Genomic DNA, 26,182 nt, shown 5'->3' with positions numbered 1-26,182 from the left:
GAAGTGATTGAAAGCCTGCCAACAGCTGAGCAAGTGGCATTGTTCCCTCTCAGACCCCTCTTCCATATACAGCATCACAATGCAGTGATGTGGGATGCCCCACCCTGGTGAATACCTAAGGCTCCGCTCCTTAGTATGTAATAGGCACACTGAGGCAAAAAAAAAAAAATATGGCACAAATGAAAGAACAGATCAAAACTCCAGAAAAAATACAGCTAAGCAATGAAGAGATAGCCAACCTATCAGATGCAGAGTTCAAAACACTGGTAATTAGGATGCTCACAGAAATGGTTGAGTATGGTCACAGAGTAGAGGAAAAAGTGAAGGCTATGAAAAGTGAAATAAAGGAAAATGTACAGGGAACCAACATTGAAAGGAAGGAAACAGGGACTTAAATCAATGGTTTGGATCAGAAGGAAGAAATAAACATTCAACCAGAACATAATGAAGAAACAAGAATGCAAAAAAATGAGGAGAGGCTTAGGAACCTTCAGGACAACTTTAAATGTTCCAACATCTGAATAATAGGGGTGCCAGAAGGAGAAGAGGAAGAAATTGAAAACTTATTTAAAACATAATAAAGGAGAACTTTCCTAATATGGCAAAGGAAAAAGACCTCCAGGAAATCAGGACGTTCAGAGAGTCCCAAAGAAGTTGGACCCCAATGAAGCACACACCAAGGCACATCATAATTACATTACCCAAGATTATAAGAAGAGAATCTTAAACACAGCAAGAGGAAAGGAGACAGTTACCTACAAAGGAGTTCTGATAAGACTATCAGTTGATTTCTCAAAAGAAACTTTGCAGGCAAGAATAGGCTGGAAAGAAGTATTCAAAGTTATGATAGTCAAGGACCTACATCCAAGATTACCGTATCCAGCAAAACTATCATTTAGAATAGAAGGGCAGGTAAAGTGCTTCCCAGATAAGGTCAAGGTAAGCAGTTCATCGCCACTAAGCCATTATTATATGAAATGTTAAAGGGACTTATCTAAGAAAAAGAAGATCAAAAATATGAACAGTAAAATGACAACAAACTCACAACTATCAAAGTTTTAAACCAAACTTAAAAAATTAACAAAAATGAACTAAGCAAATAACTAGAACAGGAACAGATTCACAAAAATAGAGATCACATGGAGGGTTATCAGCAGGGAGGGGGAGGGGAGAGAATGGGAGAAAAGTTACAGGGAATATGAAGCATAAATGGTAGGTACAAAATAGACAGGGGGAGGTTAAGAATAGAATAGGAAATGGAGAAGCCAAAGAACTTATATATATGACCCATGGACATGAACTAAGGTGGGGGAATGATCATGGGAGGGGGGTTTGGGGAGGAGGGGAAGAAAGGGAAGAAAAAATGGGACAACTGTAATATCATAATCAATAAAATATATTTTTAAAAAAGATTCCTTCATACACCAACATGAAATCAAAGAACTGTAAGCTCCTCATTTTTGACAAATGAAGTAATGAGTTGCATGTGGACCTTCTAGCTGAACACATCTGGAATTAACTTAAACTGCCTACCCCAAAATCAGACTCAAATCAGGTGACTGTGAATGGAACTAATTTATTCATTTTGAAGAGAGTATGAAAACAACCATAAAAAATAATTTCACTTACAGACCCCTCTTGTGGTCAAATTGCTTTTGATCTGGAACCTAACTTCTTCATATTGTTGAGCAGTATCAGCTGACCTAGTTTTTTACTGTGTGTGTTTAGGAATACCAAAGTTTTTATAATATTAGAATTTATTTGTCATTTTTTACTTATTTCAGATTTGTTTATTCACTTTTATTCTATCAGTGGATATTTCTTCTGTCTGTGGGTATGTTTTCCACTGATTGACTGGTTGATTAAATTTGACAACTACACTGGCTTATTTAGTTTACATTTAATTATTTAATTAAATTCCTGGATGCAATTTCTTTTACTAGGAAATGCATTTTGACAAGCTTTTCTCCCTGAATCAATATGGGATTTCCCACTGTCTTTAGTTGCTGTGTGTCCTCTAGGAAGCAGAATGTTTTCTTTGAGAGTGACTTATCCCCATTGTTCCAGGAAGAGTATCTTTATAAAATAATACTTGCAAGGCTTTAAAAATAATTACTTTGGCATACATTCTCCATTTTCTTTAATATTCACAATATTGTATATGAAAAAATATTAATTGTTATTAAAAAGTTTGTTTCAAATTTATTTCATAGTGCATGTTATTTCACCAAAAATATTAATAACTTCAATGCCATTTTTATGCTTATTTTATAGTCTGTACAAGTAGCAATTAAGTTAAAATTTCTAGATCTTATTTTTATATTTAAAGAGGCATTAGAATTAAGGATGGTGGAGAAGATGTGGGATAGGGAAGTAGTCTTGGAAATGTGTATGGTTAAGAAACTGTAAATATATGTAACTTTTAGAGGAAGAATATTTTTATATTTTAAATTAATTTTCTTTTTTAACATAAAACCTGAATAATTACATCAAGATTACAACGGGAGCTGTGCCAATTTTGATCACACCTGTCAATTTGAACTCCCCTTTTATTCATTCAATAAAAATTATTGAGAAGCTTTCAGTTAGTCTTCTAGGCACTTAGAATATATGAGTCAACAAAACAAAACAAAAAATATCTGCCTTTGTGAAGACTATTCTCATGGGTGAGGAAAAACAATAAAGAGAGAACACAGTAAACAATGAAACTAATTCATTAATGAAAAAATAAACATTGTATTGTAAGGATAATCAAAAGTACTATGATGGGACAATGTATTAGTCTGTGCAGACTGACATAATAAAATACCACAGACTTAGTGGCTTAAACAACAGAAATGTATTTTCTTACAGTTCTGGAGGCTGGGAATTCCAAGATCTTGGTGCCAGCCAATTCAATTTGATTCCTGGTGAGAACCTCCCTCAACTTACAGATAGAAGCCTTCCACTGTGTCTTCACATGGCAGAGAGCAAGGATTCGAGCTCTCTGCTGTCTCTGTTAATAAGGGCACAAATCCTATCAGATCAGCGTCCCAGCCTTAAGACCTCATTTGACTTTCATTACTTCCTATTATTCATATAGCTTGACTTAATGTATTAAAAGATAAGACTTAGAATATCAATCCTACAATGTCTTTACATTTCCCTCAGGATGAGAGACCCAGTCCTATATGATTTGGTTCTGCCATTCCCTTTCCAAACTCATCTTCAACCATTCTCCTTAAAACTCCCTCAGCTCCTGACTCACTGATCTTCTCATGCTTCAGTATGTACTGACTCTAATGCAGCGGTGTCAAACTTATTTTCACCGGGGGCCACATCAGCCTCCCAGTTGCCTTCAAAGGGCCGAATGTAATTTTAGGACTGTATAAATCTAACTACCCTTAACAGTTAAGTGAGAGCCCAATGCTGCTGATGGGTAGAAACAAGGTGTCAGGCCGGTAGGAACAAGGTGGAGGCCGGATTCGGCCAGCGGGCCTCGTGTTTGCCCCCTGTGCTCTAATGGCTTTGCAGTATTTGCTCTGTCAACATGGGATGCTTCCCCCCAGATATTAGCATAGTTAAATCTATACTTCCTTAAAGATTGTATTCAAATGTACCTTCTCAGTGAGGCTTATCCTGACCATCCTGTTTTAAATTTCAACCTGCCTAAGGAGAAAAAAGAATCCTCATGCACTCTTAGTGGGATTGCAAAACGGTGTCTCTACTGTGGAAATCAACAGTATGGTATGCAGCTTCCTCAAAACAATTAAAAATAGAACTACCCTTTGACCCAGTAATCCCACTTCTGGGTATTTATCTGAAGAAATCCAAAATACTAATTCAAAAAGACATATGCACTCCTATGTTCTTTGCAACATTATTTACAGTAGCCAAGATATGGACGCAACCTGAGTGTCCATCCATAGATGAATAAATAAATGAGATGTGGTACACACAGTAGGACCTCAGTTTTCAAACTTAATTCATTCCAGAAAACTGTTGGAGAAGTGAATCATTCAAAAAGCAAATCTCTTTTGTCATCTGAGAGACATGTGACTGATCACACAGGTATCAGCATCACGAACTGAACTTTTGTTAGACAATAGAGACATTTTTTCATGAACTACTAGGTCGAGACCAAATTGTTCGAGAATCAAACATTTGTGAACTGAGGTTTAACTGTATATATAATTGAGTATTATTCAGCCATGAGAGAGAATGAACTCTTGCGATTTGCAATAACATGGATGAACCCAGAGGGTATTATGCTAAGTGACATAAGTCCGACAGAGAAAGACAAATACCATATGATTTCATCTATGTGTGGAATATGAAAAACAAAATAAACGGACAAGCAAAGCAGAAATAAACTCATAAATGCAGAGAACATTGTGACGGTGGCCAGATGCTATGGGAGTTGGGGAGACGGGTGAAAAAAAGGAAGGGGTTAAGATGTACAAATTGCCAGTCACAAGGATGTGAAGTGCAACATAGGGTATGTCATCAGTAATATCATAATAACTACGTATGGCGTTAGATGGATACTAGACTTATCAGGGATCACTTTATAAGTCATAAGTCATATAAATATCTAATTACTGTGGTGGACACCCGAAACTAATATATATCACTATGTAAATTTTTAAAATTATTAAAAATAAATAAATTACAATCTGCCTGTTACAGATTGTATGGGATCTGCCTCTTCCCGAAGTTCAAATATTGAAGCCCTAACACCCCAGGGTGACTGTATTTAGAGATGGGAGCTGCAAGGTTATCAAGTAGGTAATTGTGCAGGGTCATGCTCAAGTAGGACTATGGTTGTTCATATGGAAATAATACAAAAATTAATAAATAATAATACAAGAATAAAGTCTGTGTTTCATGTACTCACAACTGTAAAATGACTTTTGTCTCTCCCTGTATACATGAGCCTGGAGTTTAAGAAATTTAGAATATAGATATAAATTGGGAAATTATTGTCATATAAGATGCATTTAAAACTGAGAGATTGCATGTCATCTCCAAGAATATAAGTGTAAAATAAAGAAGAATATAAAAATTGAAAGCTGGGGAGTTCCAACAGTAAAGTGTGGAGAAGAGCAAGCAGCCAAAGAACACAGGGAGAATGCAACCATTTAGCTAAAAGGAAAACTGAGTTCATGCGATATACTGCAAGACAAAGCAATAAAGTCTATCAAGGAAGGGAAAGTAATCAACTGTGTCAAATACTGTCGAGATGTCAAGTGTGATGAGGACTGAGAATTGATCATTGACTTTAGCAACATGGAAATCATTGGTGACTTTGAAAGTAGCAGTTTTTGTAAAATGATAAGGACTAAAGCCTACAAAAATGGATTCAAGAGATAATGGAAGAGGAATTAATATAATATAATATAATTAAGAAATGTTGCTGCAACAGGAAGTGGAGAAATCAACATATTTTGAAGTCAGAAATGTTATCATTTACTTATAGCTGGAGGGAGACAAGGAAAAGAGAAAGGAATTGAGGATGACCCCAAGATTTTGGCTACGGCACCCGTAAGAATGCAATTGTCATACACTGAATAAAGAATACTACAAAACTAGATAGGAGAACTTAAGGTTGAGAACCTTGTCCAAAGTGAAATATCCAATATGCCATTGGACATATCATTCTGGAGTTTAGTGAAGAGGTTCATTGCTGGAGATTTGGAGGTGTCAGCATACAGAGGTTATTTAAAACCATGAGACTGGATCGGATCCCCATAGAGTAAGAAAATGGGAAAGAGCTAACAGAACTGGCATGCATCTGAAAGATGAAAAGAAACCAGCAATGGAGATGGAAAAAGATAGGGAGGAACAAAACATAAGTCAAGTTTTGAAAAATATTTCAAACAGAAGAGAATTACCAACTGTGTCAAAGGATGATGTTAGGTCAAGGAAAATGAGGACTAGAGACCTGAGCACAGGGTTTTAGTGACAGAGACCATTGGTAATCTTGACAGGAGCAGTAAGGGTGGAGCAGCAGGAGGTAAGGGCCTGATTGGGGTGGGCTTGAGAGAGCATGGAAGGAAAATAGAGACAGCAAGCAATAGCACAAACATCCCTAAAGAAGTTTTGCTGTAAAAGAAACATAGAAACTGGGTGAAGGATGAAAGGATAGGAAATTTTGAGAGAATTTTGTTTGTTTTTGTTTGGTTTGGTGGGAAAGATACCTGCATGCTTGTATTCTTTAGGGAAAACATCCATGACAGACTTTTGGTTGTGTGTGGGGATGGGGGGCATAGGTGACACAGCTGAGATGGGCTGGTTACTTTTTTCTGCAGTAACTTAACCCCTGAGAACCATTAAGTTTCCTCAAAAGGAATTTAGGTTTCTATGAGAGTTAAAAGTTAGAAGAATGTTCAGAAAAGAATGAGTATACAGGGAATTCTGCTAATGATGAATTATGAATCCCAAAGTGTTCACCGAACGGGTTTCAAAGAGTGAAGGTGGATGGGAACTGGGACATAAGAGAAAATAAGCAGAATTCTATGGAGATTAGAATAAAAGAGATGAGAGATGACCTAGAAGTCTGGAGTTGCTTGACGAGACTGACATGAAGAGAAAAGGTGGACAAAATGATTTTTAGTGTAGATAATGGCAAGTTATATTATGGCAATTCATAATAAAGACGAGATGAAAGAATTCTAATTAACTACAACACACTTTGGCATGTATACGTGCTTACTTCCTGAAGCTTCATTTTGATTTTACTAATGAGGCCAGAGGTGACACCACGGCCACTTATAGTAAGGAAGTATGTATCAGCCTACTCATCCTGTTAGTGCCTATGGTATCCATGACTGCCATTTGTAACCATTTTCCAGTCCTCCTTATGACATGAAATCTCCTGTCTCTCCATAGTCCCAGAAATCATAACAGGTGACATGGAGTCAGCGATGGCTGTGGACTTGAACCCGTGGGTGGAATATGAATTTAGAGTGGTTGCCACCAATCCCATTGGGACTGGAGATCCAAGCACCCCATCTCGAATGATCCGCACAAATGAAGCAGGTAAGAGTCAAAATTCTATTTGGATGCCTCTAATCACTTTGATAGCAAGTTGAATTAACCATGATTGCTTGCTTGGTATAATTTTTTCCTAACTCATTTACCTAGACATCATAAAACCATTTTAGTTTGAATTCCTGTTTTATTTGTTTTCATTCTCCTTATTTCTACAAATACTTCAATTTCCTCCCAACCCTTGCAACCATTCATCTCCAAGTTACCATGAAATTGAATTTTTTCTTCTTACTGTATTCTCATTAATAGAGCAAATCTATAAAATTCAGAATAGATTGACTTCCCCTCTTTTTCTCCAGTGATAACAGTTACCTTTAATTACAGTGTACTTCCTTAAAAACTCTATGTTGCCCTTCACCAGCTGACCTGGTATAAACTAAACTTTGGAAGGACATAGTCTTAACTCAATGCCTTCTTGATATCTGTGTGTAATATAAATACCCATCTGCTTCCTGACCTAGAAAACATAGCATTCTTCTGGTCTTTTAGAATGAGGTATCTCTGATAATGTTCTAGTAACCACAAAAGAGGAATTGTTTTATTTTTTAAAAATTTAAGATGATTTGCTTACCACCTGGGTGAAGCAGAATAAAAACATTTTTTAGTAGATCTTTAATTACTTTGGACAAAGTTTTCTGGAGATTAATCTTTTATGCCCTTGTAAATTGGGATATAAAAATATCTAGTAAGGCGCTGGCTGGGGCAAACACAAATGTCATTAACGATGAGAACAATCTGAAAGCATGAAGAAAGGGAGGGGCAGCTTGCAGACACACAGAGAGGGTACAGACAAAATCCAGTGACTTTAAACTTGATGATAACATCTGATCTCAATAATCATTAGGATAAGTTCACTGAGAATGAGGACTTTGTCTTATTTGCTCACTATTTGCTCACTATTTGCTCACTTATTTGTCTTATTTGTTCAAGCTCTAGCACCTAGACAGTGTCAGGCACCAGTGCCCCGTAGATCTTTGTTGAAAGATTAAAAGGGAATATTCCCCTTTCTTTCCCTTTATATGTCCCTAAGCCCACAAGAACTGGGGTCAGAGACATATGTACATAGAAAACTAAGAGTTAACTGTGTCCATTTTATGCTACAGCTACAGAATTGAACCAAAAAATGTAATGTGTGACTTCTTACAGATTAGACAAAGCTTATAATAATTGAAATAAGTGATCAAAAGAGTTGACTCTCTAAAGCACACTCAGTTTTGCCCTTTAAACAATTTTTCTCTAAAACACAGTGGTTCTTTTTACAAAAGAAAAACAGAAAAGAAAAAAATCCCAAATGCTCAACTTATTGCATTAAGTGTGAATAACCGTACAAAAGATACTCAAATTCTTTCCATGTAAAAATTAAGCAAACAAGAAAATAAGAGATGAGGTAGCCTAAATAGGTTGGGAAAGATTCATTCACGGAAAATCCAACTATTCTGCTTTTGTGATTTTCCTATGACAAGTTGTTTTTCCCACTACTTTTCCAATAGTTTGAGTTTTAAGTGAACTTTAACTGCCTGGTTGGGTTTTCGTGCATTCAGAAAGTCAGCCACGCTTCCACTGCACACAGGTGTTCATTAATTGAGAGCGTAACAGATAGTCGGTCTTCATTTTATGAACTCACTGTGCAGATAGTGAAATAACTGCGAATATTAGTGCTTATGCATATATAATTTCTAAAAAGCCCTGACTCATTTTGCATATTGTTAATTGTGTTTAAACAAAGGCAAAGATTACTGCTTAATTCAGAGGCTCTCCATAAATATTCATTTCAAAAATAAATAATCTGTTTGGGATAAAGACTCCTTTGAGACTTTTTATAGTATCAGTCTCCTCATGCTATTAAAAAGCATGTTAGTAAAAAATACTTTTACTTTTCTAGCTCAAATGTATTCAGATGATGCATTTTAAGTTTTCTCCCTCATCTGTTTCTGCCTCTACCTTAATCACACAGCTCCTGTCTCTCTAGTTTATCTAGTTTTATATACGACATTCTTTAGTCCATTAAAATCTTATGGGAGAGAAGAGAAATAGCATGAAAAATGCATGAAATGCTCTCCTTTGAAAGTACGTTGAGCAGGCTTGTGCCGCCTACTTTATGTTTCCTGTGATTTGGAACCACGCAGGGTTAGAGGTACTAATGGTGTTGAACCAGGTATTGAGTTTTGTGCCTGTTTTGTCAGGCAGCGCAGATTAAAAGCGACACCAATATCCTGAGATGTTCTCTCAGGCGACGCACTCTGCCTCTATTAAGCACATGTCCTGTATTTGAAAAGATGATCCTGTTCTAATGGACCACGTAAACTTTGAAAATCAACAGAGCTGCTTGGCGGAGAAAAGTCTCACGTTCGGGATATAGAGTTGGAAACTTTATGTCCCTTTAAAATTATCTTATTAACTAGAATATTCTAAATCCCAAAGCAGCTTTAGTAAGATATTGTTGCCTTAAAATTACTCCTTTCCCACACTCAAAAAGTTACCTTTTCTTTGCAATTTCCTCTCAGATGTATTTTGAATTTTCCAGTCATCAAAACACTGATAGTAGTCAATAAATATAAAATAAATTGGTGCAGTCTGACTTTCTATTTATTAAGATGTCAAAATAGTAATATAAATATATTTTATTTTAATGCACATTTATACTTATTTATTTATAGTTCAATTTTATTACAAGTTTTAGATAGCTAGATGATAGATATCCCTGTGTTTTATTTTGGAAACGTGTTACATCATCAAACAGTATACAAATTTCAGTTTCATACTGGAAATGCTTTCTCTGTTGTTTGAAAAGATGACACTCGAGGGAAAAACATATTTTAGGATATGAATTTGAAATACATGCTATAGTAGAAATGAAAAGATATATAAAAATGAATACAGAAACAATTGTCTCACTTAATTAAACTTTAATATTCTGTAAGTTATGTATTTATAACATAATAATTGAAATGAAAAGGAGAAAAAATAGAATTATAACAATGTGACCTATAATTTACAAAGGTTTGGTCTCCTCTGTAGTATGAAATTTTTATTATTATTAAAGCTTTTGGTATAGATCTCAATATTTGCAATTTTAATTTTAAATCATGATGAATTTTATGTACCTGTAATTAAAAGTTTGAGTTTTGGAGGCAAGGAAATCTGGATTCATGTTCTTCTCTGCCACTTATTAGCAAAGAACGTAGGTGAGATACATACGTGGTTTCGAGGTTCAATTTGCTCAGTTATAAAATGGGGATATTAGCACTACCTCCCTCCCTGGGTCATTGTGTTAAATAAGATAAGGCATGTAAAGATCTTAGCATAGTGTCTGGGGCACATGGTAAATGTTTAATATTAGCCACTTATTATTATCATTGATTTTTATTGAGTTATTACTTTATTAAGTGAAAAACCATAGGCATTATGCATAAGTTGCTTTTATCAGGTTGAAAAAACATTTTCAGGTTAAACGTAGGTTTGTCGATACAGTTAGCGTCATCTAGTGTGTTGGCGCGGCTGGCTCCTCCGGTGAGAAGTCCCTGCTGCAGGCTGTGTGCCGTCCGGCGGTGACTCAACCCACCCGAATGGCCTGGGAGTCGAGAACCTTTCAGAGCCTGGTGCATAGTTCAGAAAAGGCCTCTCCTCTAACTCCCTATGTCTGGCCTTTCTAGGGTCTCATTCAGTAAGTGGATTGTGATATTGTCCCAACAAGTAGACATTTTCTTTGGTTCTGAAAGCACAGACAAGACAAAAGGAGCAGAGAAAAGAGGTGTCATATGAAACATCATTCTTAAAAAAAAGTTTGTTCCACATTCAACTAGTTTTCAAGTTGCTTAGTACCCTGTATTCTGTCTTACACCTTCTCCTTTGACAGAGAAATGGAAAATGTCACACACATATTTCTGGCCACAAAAGGAAAAATATTTTTGCTACATTTAAGAGATTAATGTTCAGCCAGATGAATATGAGTTTCAAGTAAACAGACAGATGAAAAGTTTTCCTAGCCTTAACACTTTCTGCACTATAACATTGTTGTATGACTGGTGTACTAAACAGCCTGAGCTCTGTGGAGTTTAAACACAGCCAGTTTTCTTTTTCTCTTCCCATGGCTTTCCAACTTGCTCCGTCTGATTTCTGGCTTCAGCCTCACCTATATCCAAGGCATGTTTAGGTACTAGGGCAGTCTCACTCTCAGGTTTTAAAATGTTTTATTTTTCTTTAAATAAAAACTTTAACTTCCAATGCCATGTTTTTCTCCCTCCACCCCAGCCCAGGTTTGACCCAAATGGATTTACCTTTTTTTTTTTCTTTTCCACTTCCTTCCCCCACCTTCTAACTGTTGCTCTGCAACTTTCCAACTCAGACAAAAAGACAAGGACATACCACTTAGGTGGTAGAATTTGTAGTTCTCACATGTCATTGAGTGGTCCATGTGATGGCATTTGTCCACCTGATGCTTCTTTCTTTCAGATGCATCGTGAACTTTGGAGACTCTCCTGTCCCCTAGCATGCAGCCCTATTGGGTGTGATCCCAACAAGCCTATTCAAGCCCACCTCCCATAATGTCCACTCGGGTCACAGTAATTATTTCACATTCTTGTGCTGCCAGTTCTAGAAATACACAGCGTTCTCAAAAATTAACTTGCTCTCCGCTCTAGTGATATTGTGTGGGGATGGGCCATCATACCAAATTCTGAAGCATCAGCTGGTATGTGAGGAGTGAGCATCTGTACTCTCTACAGCGGTTGTCTCACTCCTCTCCTCACTTAGCTTGAGGGGAAACGACGCTCCCACTTCTCTTCTACTGACTACCGATCGGGTGGAGGGAGCTGCCACAGCACATCCATCTGCTACACTGACAACTTCTTCAAAACATCCCTTGTGCTAAAATCATATGTATATGAGCTGGAGGGAGGTAATGGGAAAGAGCCATGAAAAACTTTTTCTCTATTTCTTAGCAATTCTATGGTTTCATCTAGCACACCTTGCTTTAGCACATGAAGTTATATGTGATTCATCCCCAGTGCAGAGAAGACTCATTTAACTTCCTACTACAATTTCTTTAGTGCTGTACATTATCTTCCTACTTCCGCAAGGATCTTGCTTTATTCATATTTGTATCTTCACTATGCTTGTCCATGATAATTTCTTAGGAAATTTCTCTGTGCTCAAAAGTTATGGAAAGAACACAATAAAATATTATTGTAATATGAGATAAATTCCTTTTCTCTAGGGGTGTGTGGATATGCCTTGTAAATGACACTTAGTGGGACTTTGAAAGGCAAACCAAATTAGACTCGGGCAGAATTATTTATAGGGGGAAATTAAAACTACAGTTATCGGGCACTGGTGTGTACAGAGAAAAAGCATAAGGCTATTTATGGGGTTTTTTTTAAGGTCACTCCACGCTATGTTTCTAAGAAAAATACTATATCAAAAATGTAAAGCATTCTGATGAAATAATTGAGAAATTCTAAAATGAAATACTATTAATGAGCAGTACAGCTTTCTTGAACCTAATGAATAATATAATTACAGTAAATAAAAGAAATGGTTCTTAGTAATATTAAAGAAGACAAAAATCACGTCAAGCAGCCTCTAAGACCAAATCGCAATAATTAGGAAAAAAGAAGAAGACAGCATAGCTCATAAAGCAGACAGTACTTCAAATCATAAAATGACTTCGGTCCAGGCAAGTCTTTTCTGCAAAATGTATACAAAAACTAGATCTCCAGTTTTACAGGCACCGTGCAAGCAAAGATGGTAACTTTAACAAATTCTTCTCTGACAGCAACTTGACTAGTTGTTAGGTATGTCTTTTAATAATAAAGAATAAGGTCATGGAAGTACAGTAGAAGATTTAAGCATGAAAGATAAAAGGAGAATGAGAGGTTATTAACCCAGGAGTAAGCGTGAGACACTTAAGTTTGTCACTTCCTAACTTTCTAGTCCCTGTAATACCACACGCCAGTCCTAAATCATGAGCCATGTCCCAGGCCCTTTGCTAACCACTTGCCTTTCATTATGTCACTTAATTCTCATACTAACTCTCTAAAGCAAGGAGTGTTTATTCTTATTTTATAGAACTATTGTCATTCATGAGAAGGCTCATAAATCAGAGAAATTGTACATCCCCTAAATCCTAACAATCTGTTTTGCAAACCAAAATTTTCATACTGCCTGGATTTCCAAATTAAAACTAGCTGAGCCAAAACTGAAAGCACAATTCCTATGGAACTATCAGAACAATATTATACAGATTTCCAAAAGGATATTTATTCTATTTCCAGATCACGTGGCAATAGATTCATGTCGAACTTTTAGTGCTTACCTTACAAGACTTCACTACTTTCTCTCTTTCAAATCTAAGTAGATAGTAACATTAGGTAATAAGTATACATTATAGTTACAGACATTATGATAAATAATTATGAAAATGACTTGAAAATTCAGGTAACATCATTATCTCCATGAGGCAACTAAAGGGCAAAGAAGTTAAGAAATATTTCCAGCCAGCCATCCGGAATAGTGGAAGCGGGATTCGAGCCCAGATCTCTCTTGCTCCCACAAGAACTCTTTTGCCATTTGTGCCTGCCACTGTACTTACGTTGTCAAAGGCTTAGAAGCATTCTTTGCACTCTTTAGGAAACACCACTGGTATTTTTTATGTTGGAAACTCTTTAAATTTAAATCTATCTGTAAAGTAAGCTTCAGTGATAATCGGCTAACTAAAATATTAATGCGCCATGTACTTTGACTCAGGTAGGGAAAAGAAGTTTTTGAATTTCCCACTTTACTCCCCCCTTTAGTGTATGAACAAACCTCTTCCTTCTTTCTACTCATCTATAACTTTCTTTCCAAACCACTCACTGGATTACCACTAAACCCCTATATTACATTGCCTCCCCACGGCTCTAATAAAGCTGTGTTATATAAAGAGCCATCTAAACATATAATGTAGTAGATGCTGGAAGTTATTTAGGGAAAAAGAGACACTGGCAAATAATTATATTCTGCCTTCTTTTGTTTACTTAAATAACTTATTTGAATTGTTATCACTTTTTATTAATGTTCAAATATAGTTGTCTCCATTTTCCCACTACCATTTTTCCCCACCCTACCTACCCCCACCTCAATCCTATCCCTCTTTGACTTTGTCCTTAGGTCCTTTATACACGGTTTTTGATGACCCTTTCCTTTCTTTCCACTGTTATTCCCCTCCCACCTCCCCTCTGGTTACTGTCAGTTTGTTCCTAATTTCAATGTCTCTGGTTATGTTTTGCCATGGTAATTAAAGCATGTTGTTAGTGTGACTGATTTTGCTAAAACTCTTATACTTAGAGTTCTTTGAGATTCAGGCTTAAATTCATGCATGCTTAAACTAAAGTAGTACACCACATTTTGGTCACTCTGAGTATTTACAACAATATTTCCAATGTATGCAGTAAAAAGAAATAATAGTCTATATTTCAACATGCCAGGGAAGGCACTAAGACAGATGAATGAACATTTTCAGCTTGCAGGAAAAAATATTCAGTACCTTATCTGTTCATGGAAGAGCATTTCTCAGAAAGAAATGTAGGAGAATCAAAGTTTAATCTGTTAGTCATGCATGTGAGTTGATTCTCTAAGATAATAAACTCAGGACATTTATCAGAAGACGACTAAGGGAGAAAAGCATCTAGCTGCTTAAGTCCAAATGAGGTTTCATTAATTACATTGAAAATATATTCGGTTTTTAAGTTCATGTATGTTTCCCTGAACTCAATGAAAGCATTTATTAGATGTTTGATTATATTAATATTATATTTCTGACAAGAATTATAGAACTTTTACACCAATATGACTAAAAAATTAAGTGAAATGTGTATATGTCATAAATGTGTTGATTTAGAAATAAAAGTACATAATTAAAATCAGTAGAGCCCAAAGCATGGACTGCGGAAATGAAACTGCGGGTCACCAACTTGAAAATGAATGAGTGTGGGTCCCGCTGTCCCCCTGCACATATGAGCAAGTTTAAGCCAGTTAGAATTAGAGTGCCCGTTTCACACATCGTGATCCTGAGAGGAAAATATAATTTCTGAGGTGCAGCTATTCACGCCTTGTTTTTTCTGTTTGTTTTTACAGTCTTACTGATATATAATTGACAGAGAATGTATCAGTGTATGGTTTACAACTCCAGGATTTGATACATGTATATGAGTATATTGTAAAAAGATTAGCACAATAGGTTTAGTTAACATCCATCACGTACATAGTTAAAAATTTCATCTGAGATGAGAACTTTTCATACCTACTCTCTTAGCAGCTTCCAGACGGAGAGTGCACTATGGGCAACCACAGTCACCACGCTGTGCGTTACATCTCCGTGACTTATTTATCTTATAACTGCACATCTACAGCTTCTGATCACCTTCGCCCATTTTCTGTACCCCCCACTCCCCACCTCTGGGAACCACCAATCTGTGCTTGGGTTGTTTAGATTCCATGTGTGTTTGTCTTTCTGTCAAACTTATTTTACTTAGTATGATTTCTTCAAGGTGCATCATGTTGTTACAAGTGGCAGCATTTTCTTCCTTTTATGGCCGAATAATATTTCATTTTATATAGGTACATACATACACATATCACATTTTCTTCATCTATTCATCAGTCGATGGACGCTTAGGTTGTTTTTATTTAAGAATAGTTATTTTTTATACATGTACACTACTAATACACAATGAACTATAATGCTTTTTTGTTTAATTTAATGTAAATTAAAATTGGAGGTAGCATGAGAAAGAGAATATCTTATTTCTTTACATTAACTTAAGTATGTGATATCTTCTCTTGAAAAGAAATTAGCAGGAATAGAAAAACCTCAAAGACTGATTTCAAATGATAAAAGAAATTTTGTGCAATCTGGGTTATTTATGTATAATCAACATAGAAATTACCCACAGAAACAAGTCAAATCATACAAAGTTTTATTTTACTTTCTTGTTTACTTCAAAGAGGAAATTTTCATCAAGATTTTCACCAGTTTCTTTTTAATTTTTTTACTCAAAAAGTTAACACTTTTGAGAAATCTAAATATGTTTTCTCAAAATATAAGCATTGATGAACTGTGGAACACTACTATCAAGCTTTAGATGAAAGTTTCAACATCAAATATTCACTTGTATTTCATTCTACTCGTCTGCGAAACAAGCTCCAAGAGATGCCCACTGGAGAACCCACGCCTACTGTACAATTCTGACCTGGAGGTTCCTCACATCCTCTTTTTACATGATGTTTGATGGATGAATAAAATAAGAAAGGATCGTCAGTGCCTAGTCTTTCCACAAAACGCATAACCCAAAATCCAGGATGGTGGCCTCAAAGAAGAGATTCAAAGTCCTAAATTAAGTATAGTCTTAGCCATTTTGATGGAATAGACACAGTAGGTGGTTCTTATACATAGTACCTGTAATGTTATTTGGCTACTAGTTGTCAGAGGTTAATGTGAACCTTGTGGGGGCAAAGGGTGCAGAGTACAATGTTTTCCTTAAACAAACAAATGGTACTAAGAGAAGCCATGATGCTATAATATTGATAACGAATTAACCTCTTCCCAGTATTTATTTGACCACTCATTAATGGTCACGATATTTAGAACTCTGAGATTAGCCACTGAGGGAATATTTGGAACCTTGTATCTCTACCCTTTTACACATACAGTTAAATCAGCTCCCCTCCTGTGTGCCTTACTCAAACCATCCACTTGAAAAGGAGTTTAGAATTAGTCCTATATAACACCGTTTTGGGACATGGTGGCAAGGCACACTGATATGTCACAGATTGTTATATGTGGCAAAAATTATTATTACCAAAAATCTCATTAAATGATTTGCTTGTGTTCATATAAACAGGACATTCACAGTTACTGCTATAGATAACACCACCAATTTTTTCTCATTTGAATTCCTTATGATTTCTTGAATGGTAGACAAATAGGGTATCCAATTCCATGCAATTCTGAGGGAATTTATGAGAGTGAGCTCCACAGATGTGTAATCTTTAGTACAGTTGTAACTGTGAAAAAGACCGGTGCAGCTGTTGTGTGCACCCTTCTGTGTGGGCGTGAGCAAGAGAAAACAGCCCCTGTTCATGCAGGAAAGTGCCCAGGGACGCTGAAGTTTGGACCTCAGCAAATTAAGTTTATTTATCTCAGTGGAGCCAATTATATATTCACAGTTTTCTCTTCTCCCTCCCTGGCTGAAGGAGAATTTTTTCTTCTAGTAGAATATAAATTCTGCATAAGTTTCTCTGATATATAAAATGCTGTGTGAATATCTCCCAGTAATTAATGGCCTTTCAGAGAGGTATGTAATACATGGGAGTGAATTTATTATTTATGAGTATCAGTGTTGTTTAAAAACTATATTCTGGGGCATAAATCCAATGCTGAAGTGTAAAATTGCTAATACAGGCTCATAGCCTGGAAAATGATTTCTTTTAATAGTTTCTTTCATTTAACAGTTCTTCATTTGAAAATGTTTCCTTTCAACTGCGGATTTTGTGGTTTGGTGCAGTGAAGGAGAAATTTATTTCTTTGACATACTTATTATTTTAATATTTATTTGAAAAAGTTTCACCGGGTGCTTATATATTTTGCAGTTTGCAGAGATATTCATCCTTAGATATTTTTTAAATGTGTATTTATTTAAATAAGTTTTACTCCATGGGAGTATCACTAAGATTTCTGTAGAGCTCTTTAGGCCCCTCTCATAAAGCAGTGATGCTAATGGCAGCCTGGATTTTCCAGGGAGTCTTGAAGCCCTAAATCCACACAAAAGAATCACACTACGAAAAAGGAGAAAATTTTTCAGACAAAATCTAACTAACCATTAGTAGATGCCCTTAACTATAGTGTCCATTATAACTTAGACTTTAATATCACAGAGCATTTACAGGAGGAGTGGTTTGGCATACAATATGTGGCCATGAAAAAATACATCACTTGTAGATTTGAAAGCAGAGCACCTGACAAACATCTTGCTTTAATACTGAATATCATCACTCTGAATTCAAACATTTAAGTTATACATCTGTTTATTATTCAGTCTCTGCCTGTTTTTATCCACAGTTCCAAAGATAGCACCCACCAACGTAAGTGGGAGAAGCGGAAGAAGGCACGAGTTAGTCATTGCCTGGGAGGTAAGAACGCCTATATTCACATGTCAGAACTTACTGATCTCTTAGGAAATAAAGCTACATATCTAGTATCTGCAGTTGGTATGGAGAGACTAGGAATATCTCTTTAACTTAGGTGAAGAAACTTTTTGAGCATGCCATTACTCCGATAGATACGGTCCTTCCTCATGTTCATTCCAGGCCCCTGCTGACTTTTCTCCGAGTCTGTGGAATGCCCTCCTGTCATATAGGCTAGCTCAGAATAAAGTTTGAATAGTTAAAATACCCCCCCTTCTATATTACTTCAGAGGTTTGTTTGGTTTAGCTTGATATTTAACTATTTCACAATTAAGTAGTGACTTAATTTGGAGACTAAAACCATTGAGGAGGAAGGAACTGACCACCTTTGAATCTGTGGCATGGCACCTTGGTTACATTATTTACCTCATACAACAATTATATTAGTGGGGAAATTTTTCTTGCATTAAAAGCTGTGAAACTGAGGCAGGGTTTAACTACCTTCTCTGAAAAGTAGTGGCATTGCGACTTTGATTACAAAACATACGCTCTTTTGTCTCCCTCGCCATATGATCTCTAACGTTTCTTGTCAAAGGAAAGAAGTGTGAGAGATACATTTATTTTTCATGAAGCCACTTTGCTTTTTTGATGATAAATTACCTTATTACTTGATACAGTTATGTAGTTCACAAAACTATGCCTTAGAATGTGGAAATGGAATTTAAATGAAAATGTCTACTGGAAAAAACTAAACAAATTCCTGACAGTCTTTGAGAACAATGATAAAATGAACTAAAAAACTTCTTTTCCTAATAAGAAATTTTTCATGAGCACATCCTCTGTGCTATTTTTATGTTTATTCCCCTTTTCTTCAGTAAAAAGTTTTGTCTTTTTTTTTTTTTAATTTCTATAGAGGTACTTCCCGGCACCTGAAATTCTTTTAGATCCAGTCTGTCTAAATGGAATTGTCTTCCCTGTACCAGTTTTGTGTCCAAGTCAGCTCAGGCTGCTATGACAGAAATTGCATAGACTGGGTGGCTTATAAGTGACAGAAATGTACTTCTCCCAGTTCTGGCAGCTGGAAGTCCACAACAAGGCAGGTTCAGGTCTGGTGAGGGCCTGATTCCTGGTTCACAGACAGCCATTTTCTTCCTGTGTCCTCACGTAGCGGAGAGAAAGCTCACAAGTCTCTTCTGTGAGACCACTAATCCCATTTAGGAAGGCTCTTCCCTCAAAACCAAATCACCCAACAAAGGCTTATCTTCTAATAGCATCACAGTGCAGGTTAGGATTTCATCACATAAACTTGGGGGGAATATAAAGTTCAGCCTATTGTACTTTGATTTTATAGTCTTTGTCTCTTTTATTCCACTCAATACACAATTTTTCCTCAAATCAAAATTCAAAAGAAAAAATGTTTAGCAAATATGTATTGAGTATCTTCAATGTGTCAAGCATTGAGCTGGGCTGGTAACTGCTTTATGTTGTGCCACTGATGCCCATTTAACAAACTTAAATGTAAGCAGTATCATACAGGAAGATTCTTGAACAAATATTATTTTCCATTTTACATATGTTAGAACAGCACTAAAGCAATTAAAAAAAGAATCAGTAGTAGAAAAGTCTTACATTAATGTCACCTAGATTTTCTGAACAAGGGGTCCCACAGAGCATTACTAGTGACAAGGTTTTCCCGGCCACCAGACCATGTGACATTTTCCCCAACATGTTCACATCTAGTGTGGAACCCAAAGACCTTCATTTCATATACCGGACTAATTGGAACAAATTTGTTTCACTTCAGGAGTTTTCCGTACTCTTGGCACTTTCCTTAAATACCACCTAGTATCATTTAATTTTTCATCCTTTACCTTTAAAACCTTTTAAATTTCCAATGACTGCCAAGTGATTATGCTATGCTGGCTTGTAAGGGAGTATAAAGATTTGAGTCTCCTTTTCTCTAGTTATCCATATTTTTTAAAAATGTAAAGTTTTGGAAGAAGTGAGTTTTTAATCTGTTATTTTGCTGATAATTAATTGCATTTTTCTTCTTTAGCCAGTATCTGAAGAGTTTCAGAATGGGGAAGGCTTCGGCTATATTGTGGCTTTCAGGCCCAATGGAACACGTGGCTGGAAAGAGAAAATGGTGACATCATCGGAAGCTTCAAAATTCATTTATCGAGATGAGAGTGTGCCTCCTCTTACTCCCTTTGAAGTTAAAGTTGGCGTTTATAACAATAAAGGGGATGGACCTTTCAGTCAAATTGTGGTCATATGTTCAGCTGAAGGAGGTTAGTTTCTTTATCCTTATTATTTTGATTCAAAATACACAAATATTTTATTTTGTTATATGAATGAGACATTATTGTACAAATTACTAGAAGACAAAGTTACAACAAAAGGAAAATAAAACTCACCTATTGTCCCACTATACTTTTTATATACATTTTTCAGATATTTTTCCAAATTATTTTTATTTAAAAAATTGATCATTTCATATACATCGCTTCATGTTTTTCACTCCCTAATGGGTATATGGCAACTATCTTTCCATGATAATAACAATACTAGTGATGGCTGTAGCATATTCTACTCTCTGGATGGACGTCTTATCAAGCTTTTTTGGTTTGAAATTCAGATAGTTTTATATTTTAACCCATTAAATTTAAATGTGTATGAAATAAATTTAATGAAGGTCCCATTTGTGTGACCAATAAATATTTATTACTAAACTCATACACACTACATTGTACTAACAAAGGAGTTTCAGATGAGACTTCCTGTTGGAAGATTCTCACATGTGACATCTTTCAATCCTCTTGACAATGCTGCCTCATAGGCATTGTTATCCTCTTTGTAGAGAAAGAAAAATTCAAGTTCAAGAAAGTTAAAGGTTACACAGCTTGTAATTGGGAATAAAAGCAGGTCTGTGCAGTGACTCAATCCTTGATTTTCCTGTAGCACACTGCCTTCATCTGCACAAGCTCATGTGATTCTCCATATCAAACTCCTATGTAAGCAGGACCTTGTAGGCAGGACACCCATTACTCAGCTTCCTACATCAAAATCCTGGGTTTTGTTAAGTTTTAAAACAAAAATCCAATTTTCTGAGAGATCGCCCCTCTAAAATCAGCTTTTCTTCTTCATCCTTTTATTCAAGTGCAACATTTCAATTGGCCCTAAGAGTAAAAATAATGCATTACATGCCCTGAATTTGACAAATGACTGAGAAAATGTTCCACCGAAAGCACTTACTAGATCTTCCAAATAATTATTGTCTTTATAAACTGACCTTTCTACTTCTTTTGTGCCCACATTGGTGACCTTAAAAGCTACAGAGAATTCTTATCTTTTGGTACTGGAGTTTGTAGGGGAGACATAAATAAGGCTGTTTGAATATTGAAGTAGTGTGTGATTTACATAAAATGTAGTTTTTCAGTGCAAGCCGCCTTGTATTTATATAACATAATGCCAAATTTTGAAGCCAAGGCAGACAGCTTACCCTAGAGTAAGAATGACCAGGAAAGTGAAGAACAAGTGACAATAAGGAACTATAGACGTCATGATGAGCTACACAAGCATTTAGCGTCTCAAGTCTCTGGTGTGTTTTCATACAAAGATGGCGCATCGTATTAGTTATATGAACTCCAACAACCAAATCTGCGGCAAGAATCTCAAGCTCCAATGTACTTTTTAGGAAACTGAGGCTCAGAGAGATCAAATAACATGCTGAAATTGGTACCAGGGAGTGGCAGGGTTGTAAGTAACTGCAGTTAAGTGGCAAAACCTGGGATTTGAACCCAGGTCTATATGACTCCAAAACTCACACTTTCAACCTACCCTGTACTATCTCATCCAGAAAATATATAATATTTTATTTGTTTATATAAATAAATATAATTTGTTTATATATATTTATATTTGTTTATATTACATTATATTTATTATACTATATTACTGTATAAAATATGTAATATTTTTTGTTTTATGTTGTACCAAGAATCTATTTGAAGTACATGTTTTATTCAGGAAGTGCTTACTTTTTCTGTTGCTTTAAAATTTCTTCAATCTGATCGTCAAGCCCATAGCCCCAAAGGTTACATGAGAAGAATTTGAGGAGTTTGTGCGCGTGTTTTATATGGTAACACTAGTGCTGCCTTTAAGAAGTCCAGATTTGTACTTTCCTTGTCAACTTTTGCTTTGAAATTAAATTATAGGGTTGTTTAAACTGTGTTTCCTTAAACTTGAAATGACTTGCCTTTGGAGATTTCTCTTTCAAGCTAGATAGGAAATATGCATATTTTCTTTCAAAGGCACTGAGGTTGTTACTGTAACACTTCATAGTAACATTTCATTTATTTTGGTTGACTGAATTATGAAAAATATCAGGCAAATTAAATCTGGATAGAGTCTGCCTTTGTTCTGACAAAATTCAAAAATATACTTGGTATCTGTTCACTAATTAAACTTACTAATTTAGAACTTTATGTGCACATATGAGTAAAGTTTTACATCATTAAATGATGTCAACTAAGAAAGGCAGTGCAATGGGAAGGAAGAGCACTTGCCTGGAGTCGGCAAAGCCCGAGCTCAACCTGCTCACATTCACACTGGGGACCTGGGCAGGTCATCCATCTCACTGAGCCTTACCTTCCTCCATTTTGAAGTCCTGAACTAGAACATTTCCAGAAGCCATTACAAACCTAAAACTAAAATTTTAATTTATTCTACATTTTACATTTTCATTTAAATTTTAATTGTTCCAGAATGGGCTGTAATACTACATCCACTTTTGTTACATAATGAAAAGAAGAAAATCAACACTCTTTTTTAGTCACTTGGCTAATTGCTTTGCTTGAAAATAAGTAGACATTTTTGAGATTGAACTGTTTTTAAAGAGTCAAGGCCTGTGATCAACTCATAAAATACTCTACTGTACTCAGGCCAGTGCAGATGCCTCTCCTCTGTGTCTGTGGGCATTTGTACAGACCCACAGCATACCTTCATCACCATACTCTCGCCCAAAGCCCAAGTGACATCTGATTGAGACTGTATTTCTCCATACGACAAATTCTGCCTCTTGTTCTTTCATTAACCTAGCTCACCAGTTTATCACCTTAAAATCCATCCATATTTTAGATGAATTTAAGAACAAGAGAATTGAGACTGGCTTTCTTCTTCTGTTTATGGACATAGTTCTTCCTTTTCATATCAGAAGTGCCCGATACATGCCTAGAGGTGACACCACGTCAGGTAGAAAACACATGCTCGATGCTGGATCAAATGCAGCCAGCAGACCTCATGCAGACTGGAGGCAAGCACAACGCACAAGGACTGCAAGACACACCTTACAGTACTAGGTCTCAACGCATTTCCCACTGGCATTTTGATGATGAATGACGTTCACATCCAGAGCACACTGCCATAAGTGCTTACGTGCATTCCCTATCCCCTCCATCCTTTTCTTTTCCACCCAAGAAAGCCTATGGAAATGCAAATGAGAATTACACTACTATAGCAAAAACCTTCAGTGTGATCTGTTTTTAAAAGAACTAATCATTTATACATACTTATATATAGTAAATCATTTGGGAAGTGACTTTGACTCGTGACATTGAGGTTGGTCTTTTTTTTCTTTTAGTTGCCCTAGAGCTGTCAGAAAAGCTCCAAATGATTCTTCTGCTAATACCCTTGAGTGTTTGAAACTTTCCAATATTTCCACAATGGAAGTAACCCCAAATTGCTGTCAGTGCCAAGCAGCATCTGACAGAAGCCTGGAAGGAGAGATACTTTGCCTGCCAGGACTTTTACACACCCTGCACATACATCAATTCCCTATACTCTTTAAACCAAGCAAGAATTACATGCACTCTACCCCTGACTTGACTTCAGATACTAGGGCGTGGTATAATCCTATACAATAATACTCTCATTTTGGAAACAATTTTAATTTTTTTAATGACTAGCAAGGCTTTGGCATAAGCAGTTTTAAAATGCATGGTAGAAGTGATAAACGTAATGTTTTTTCAAGGTGAAAAAAATCAGATTGACTTTTACTTCCGTACTTCTAGAAATACTCATCAGACTTACATCCATTTGTCATTTAATTCTCATTATTAGAGCTTTGGAAAGGGAGAGAACCTGGGCATCCAATTAGTTCTATCAGAAAAATGTGAAAAAATTCAATATAGATTAATTATAGATTGAAATATTTGTTTAAATGTGATGCACTTTAGCTTTTTCTAGGTTTTTTGGCTTTTGCCTTGTATGTAAAATTTGTGATACTTTTATTTTTATTAAAACCAAAAAATGTCTCCTCATTTCCGGAAAATGATATGCAATTATTTCCTTGCAAATGGAGCTACCACAGCTCAAATTAAAAACCAGCATTCATGAGCTGTTATTCTCCCAACCACTTGTTAGCTGAAACTGAACTCAGTGGGATTTATGTGAACTTGAAAATTAATAAATCAGCATATTAGTTGTAAAATGCAAGAAATAATTTCCTGTCTTTGCCAGATGATCCATTTGGATAAGTGCCTGTAAAAGTTCAACTACAGCTGTCTTCACTGAATTTTTAAATAATGAAATCATAATCCTTCTCTGAAGGAGTTTATTAAACTCTCCTTTGATTAATGTTGTTGCCCACCATTCCTGGGAAGTCAGATGTATAATCAATATTATGAGCACAACCCCCATTTTATTGGAGAACCCCTGCTGCTAGATCACTTAATACACATGCATTGTCTAAATTCACGAACATGGTAATGCTGTTCAAAATTTTTAATCCAACAGCTACTGAAATCTATCAGTCTATCTATTTCGTATGCCAAGATTGGAGTGAAGTTAGCCATGCCCTAATGATAATATCATCATAAGTAGAGAGAGAGATAAAGAAAGTGTGTGGGAGATCTTTTTAAGCCTCTGAGTCAATTAGACATAACGCGAGTACCATCTCAGAAATGGATTCCTGAATTTTCATCAAATTACCTGAGTATTACCTGAGTATAACAGAAGTGAGAGTGGCAGGAAACCTCTGTGATTTGCAGATCAAGAGAGTTTTAGAAATGCCTGATATAAGTAACAGGATCTATGAGGAACAGGTGCAGTTATGATTCAAATTTACCAAAAATTTCATGAAATAAGCCCTGGCCTGTGTGGATTGGGAGCATCATGCAGTAGATGGAGGGGTTCTGGGGAGGGGTTCTGGGTTTGATTTCATCCCCATAGGGGCAGGTTAGCCGGGTTGTGGGGTTCCATCCCCTGTTGGGGCACATGGGAGACTGTGGTCCATCAGTGTTTCTCTCTTGCATCTCTATCTATCTATCTATCTATGTATCTATCTATCTATCTATCTATCTATCTAACTATCTATCTATCTATCTATCTATCTATCTATCTATCTATCTATCTATCATCTCTTCCCCCTTCTCCCCCCTTATCTCTCTAAAAGCAATTCTTTTAAATGTCCTCAAGGGAAGGTAAAAAAATTCATGAAATAAGATTACATATAGCAAATAGTGTGTGGTGGGATAAATAGGAGATGATGGGGGTCTTGGTGATTTCTGGTAAAACTTAGAGAGCCCAGGTGAAGATCCCAACATCAATTGTCTTGAGAGAAGTCAAGAATGGAGGGGCAAGGAGAAGAGAGAGCAAAATAGCAAAGGGAAAAGCACCAGGTGCGTATAACACAGATATGTACACAGAAGGAGAAGAGCCTGGTGGTTAGGCCCTAACTGCCTTGTTCAAATCCTCTCCCACCCTCTCTCTAGAAGCTGTGTGACCTTGGGACAGTTGCTTATCTCTCTACCCCTCAATTTCCACATCTGAAAATACTGAAAGTGACAGTAGGGTTGTTAGAGGGTTAATTAATACCTGTAAGGAATCTAAATAGGAATTGGCACATATCATATCTTCAAAATTGGCAATCACTACTACCTGTGGTTTTTCTGCTTATCTATTTTGTTTGTTCTTTCTATGTGCTTTATTT

At 36.2% G+C, this 26,182-nt stretch overlaps 1 protein-coding gene across 1 annotated transcript in view; it reads left to right on the top strand.

Moving 5' to 3' along the window:
• The window catches only part of CNTN5 (contactin 5), a 1,123,225-nt gene that overhangs the window by 1,048,724 nt on the left and 48,319 nt on the right, over positions 1–26,182 (top strand). The window contains exons 18-20 of the mRNA XM_024574613.3: positions 6,871–7,020; positions 18,128–18,198; positions 20,249–20,483. Coding sequence (XP_024430381.3) covers positions 6,871–7,020; positions 18,128–18,198; positions 20,249–20,483 — 456 coding nt within the window. The remainder of the gene's footprint in view (positions 1–6,870; positions 7,021–18,127; positions 18,199–20,248; positions 20,484–26,182) is intronic.

This window comes from Desmodus rotundus, chromosome 5 (genome assembly GCF_022682495.2).
Source record: "Desmodus rotundus isolate HL8 chromosome 5, HLdesRot8A.1, whole genome shotgun sequence".
Lineage (NCBI taxonomy): Eukaryota > Metazoa > Chordata > Mammalia > Chiroptera > Phyllostomidae > Desmodus > Desmodus rotundus.
This window is presented reverse-complemented; position numbering and strand designations above follow the sequence as displayed.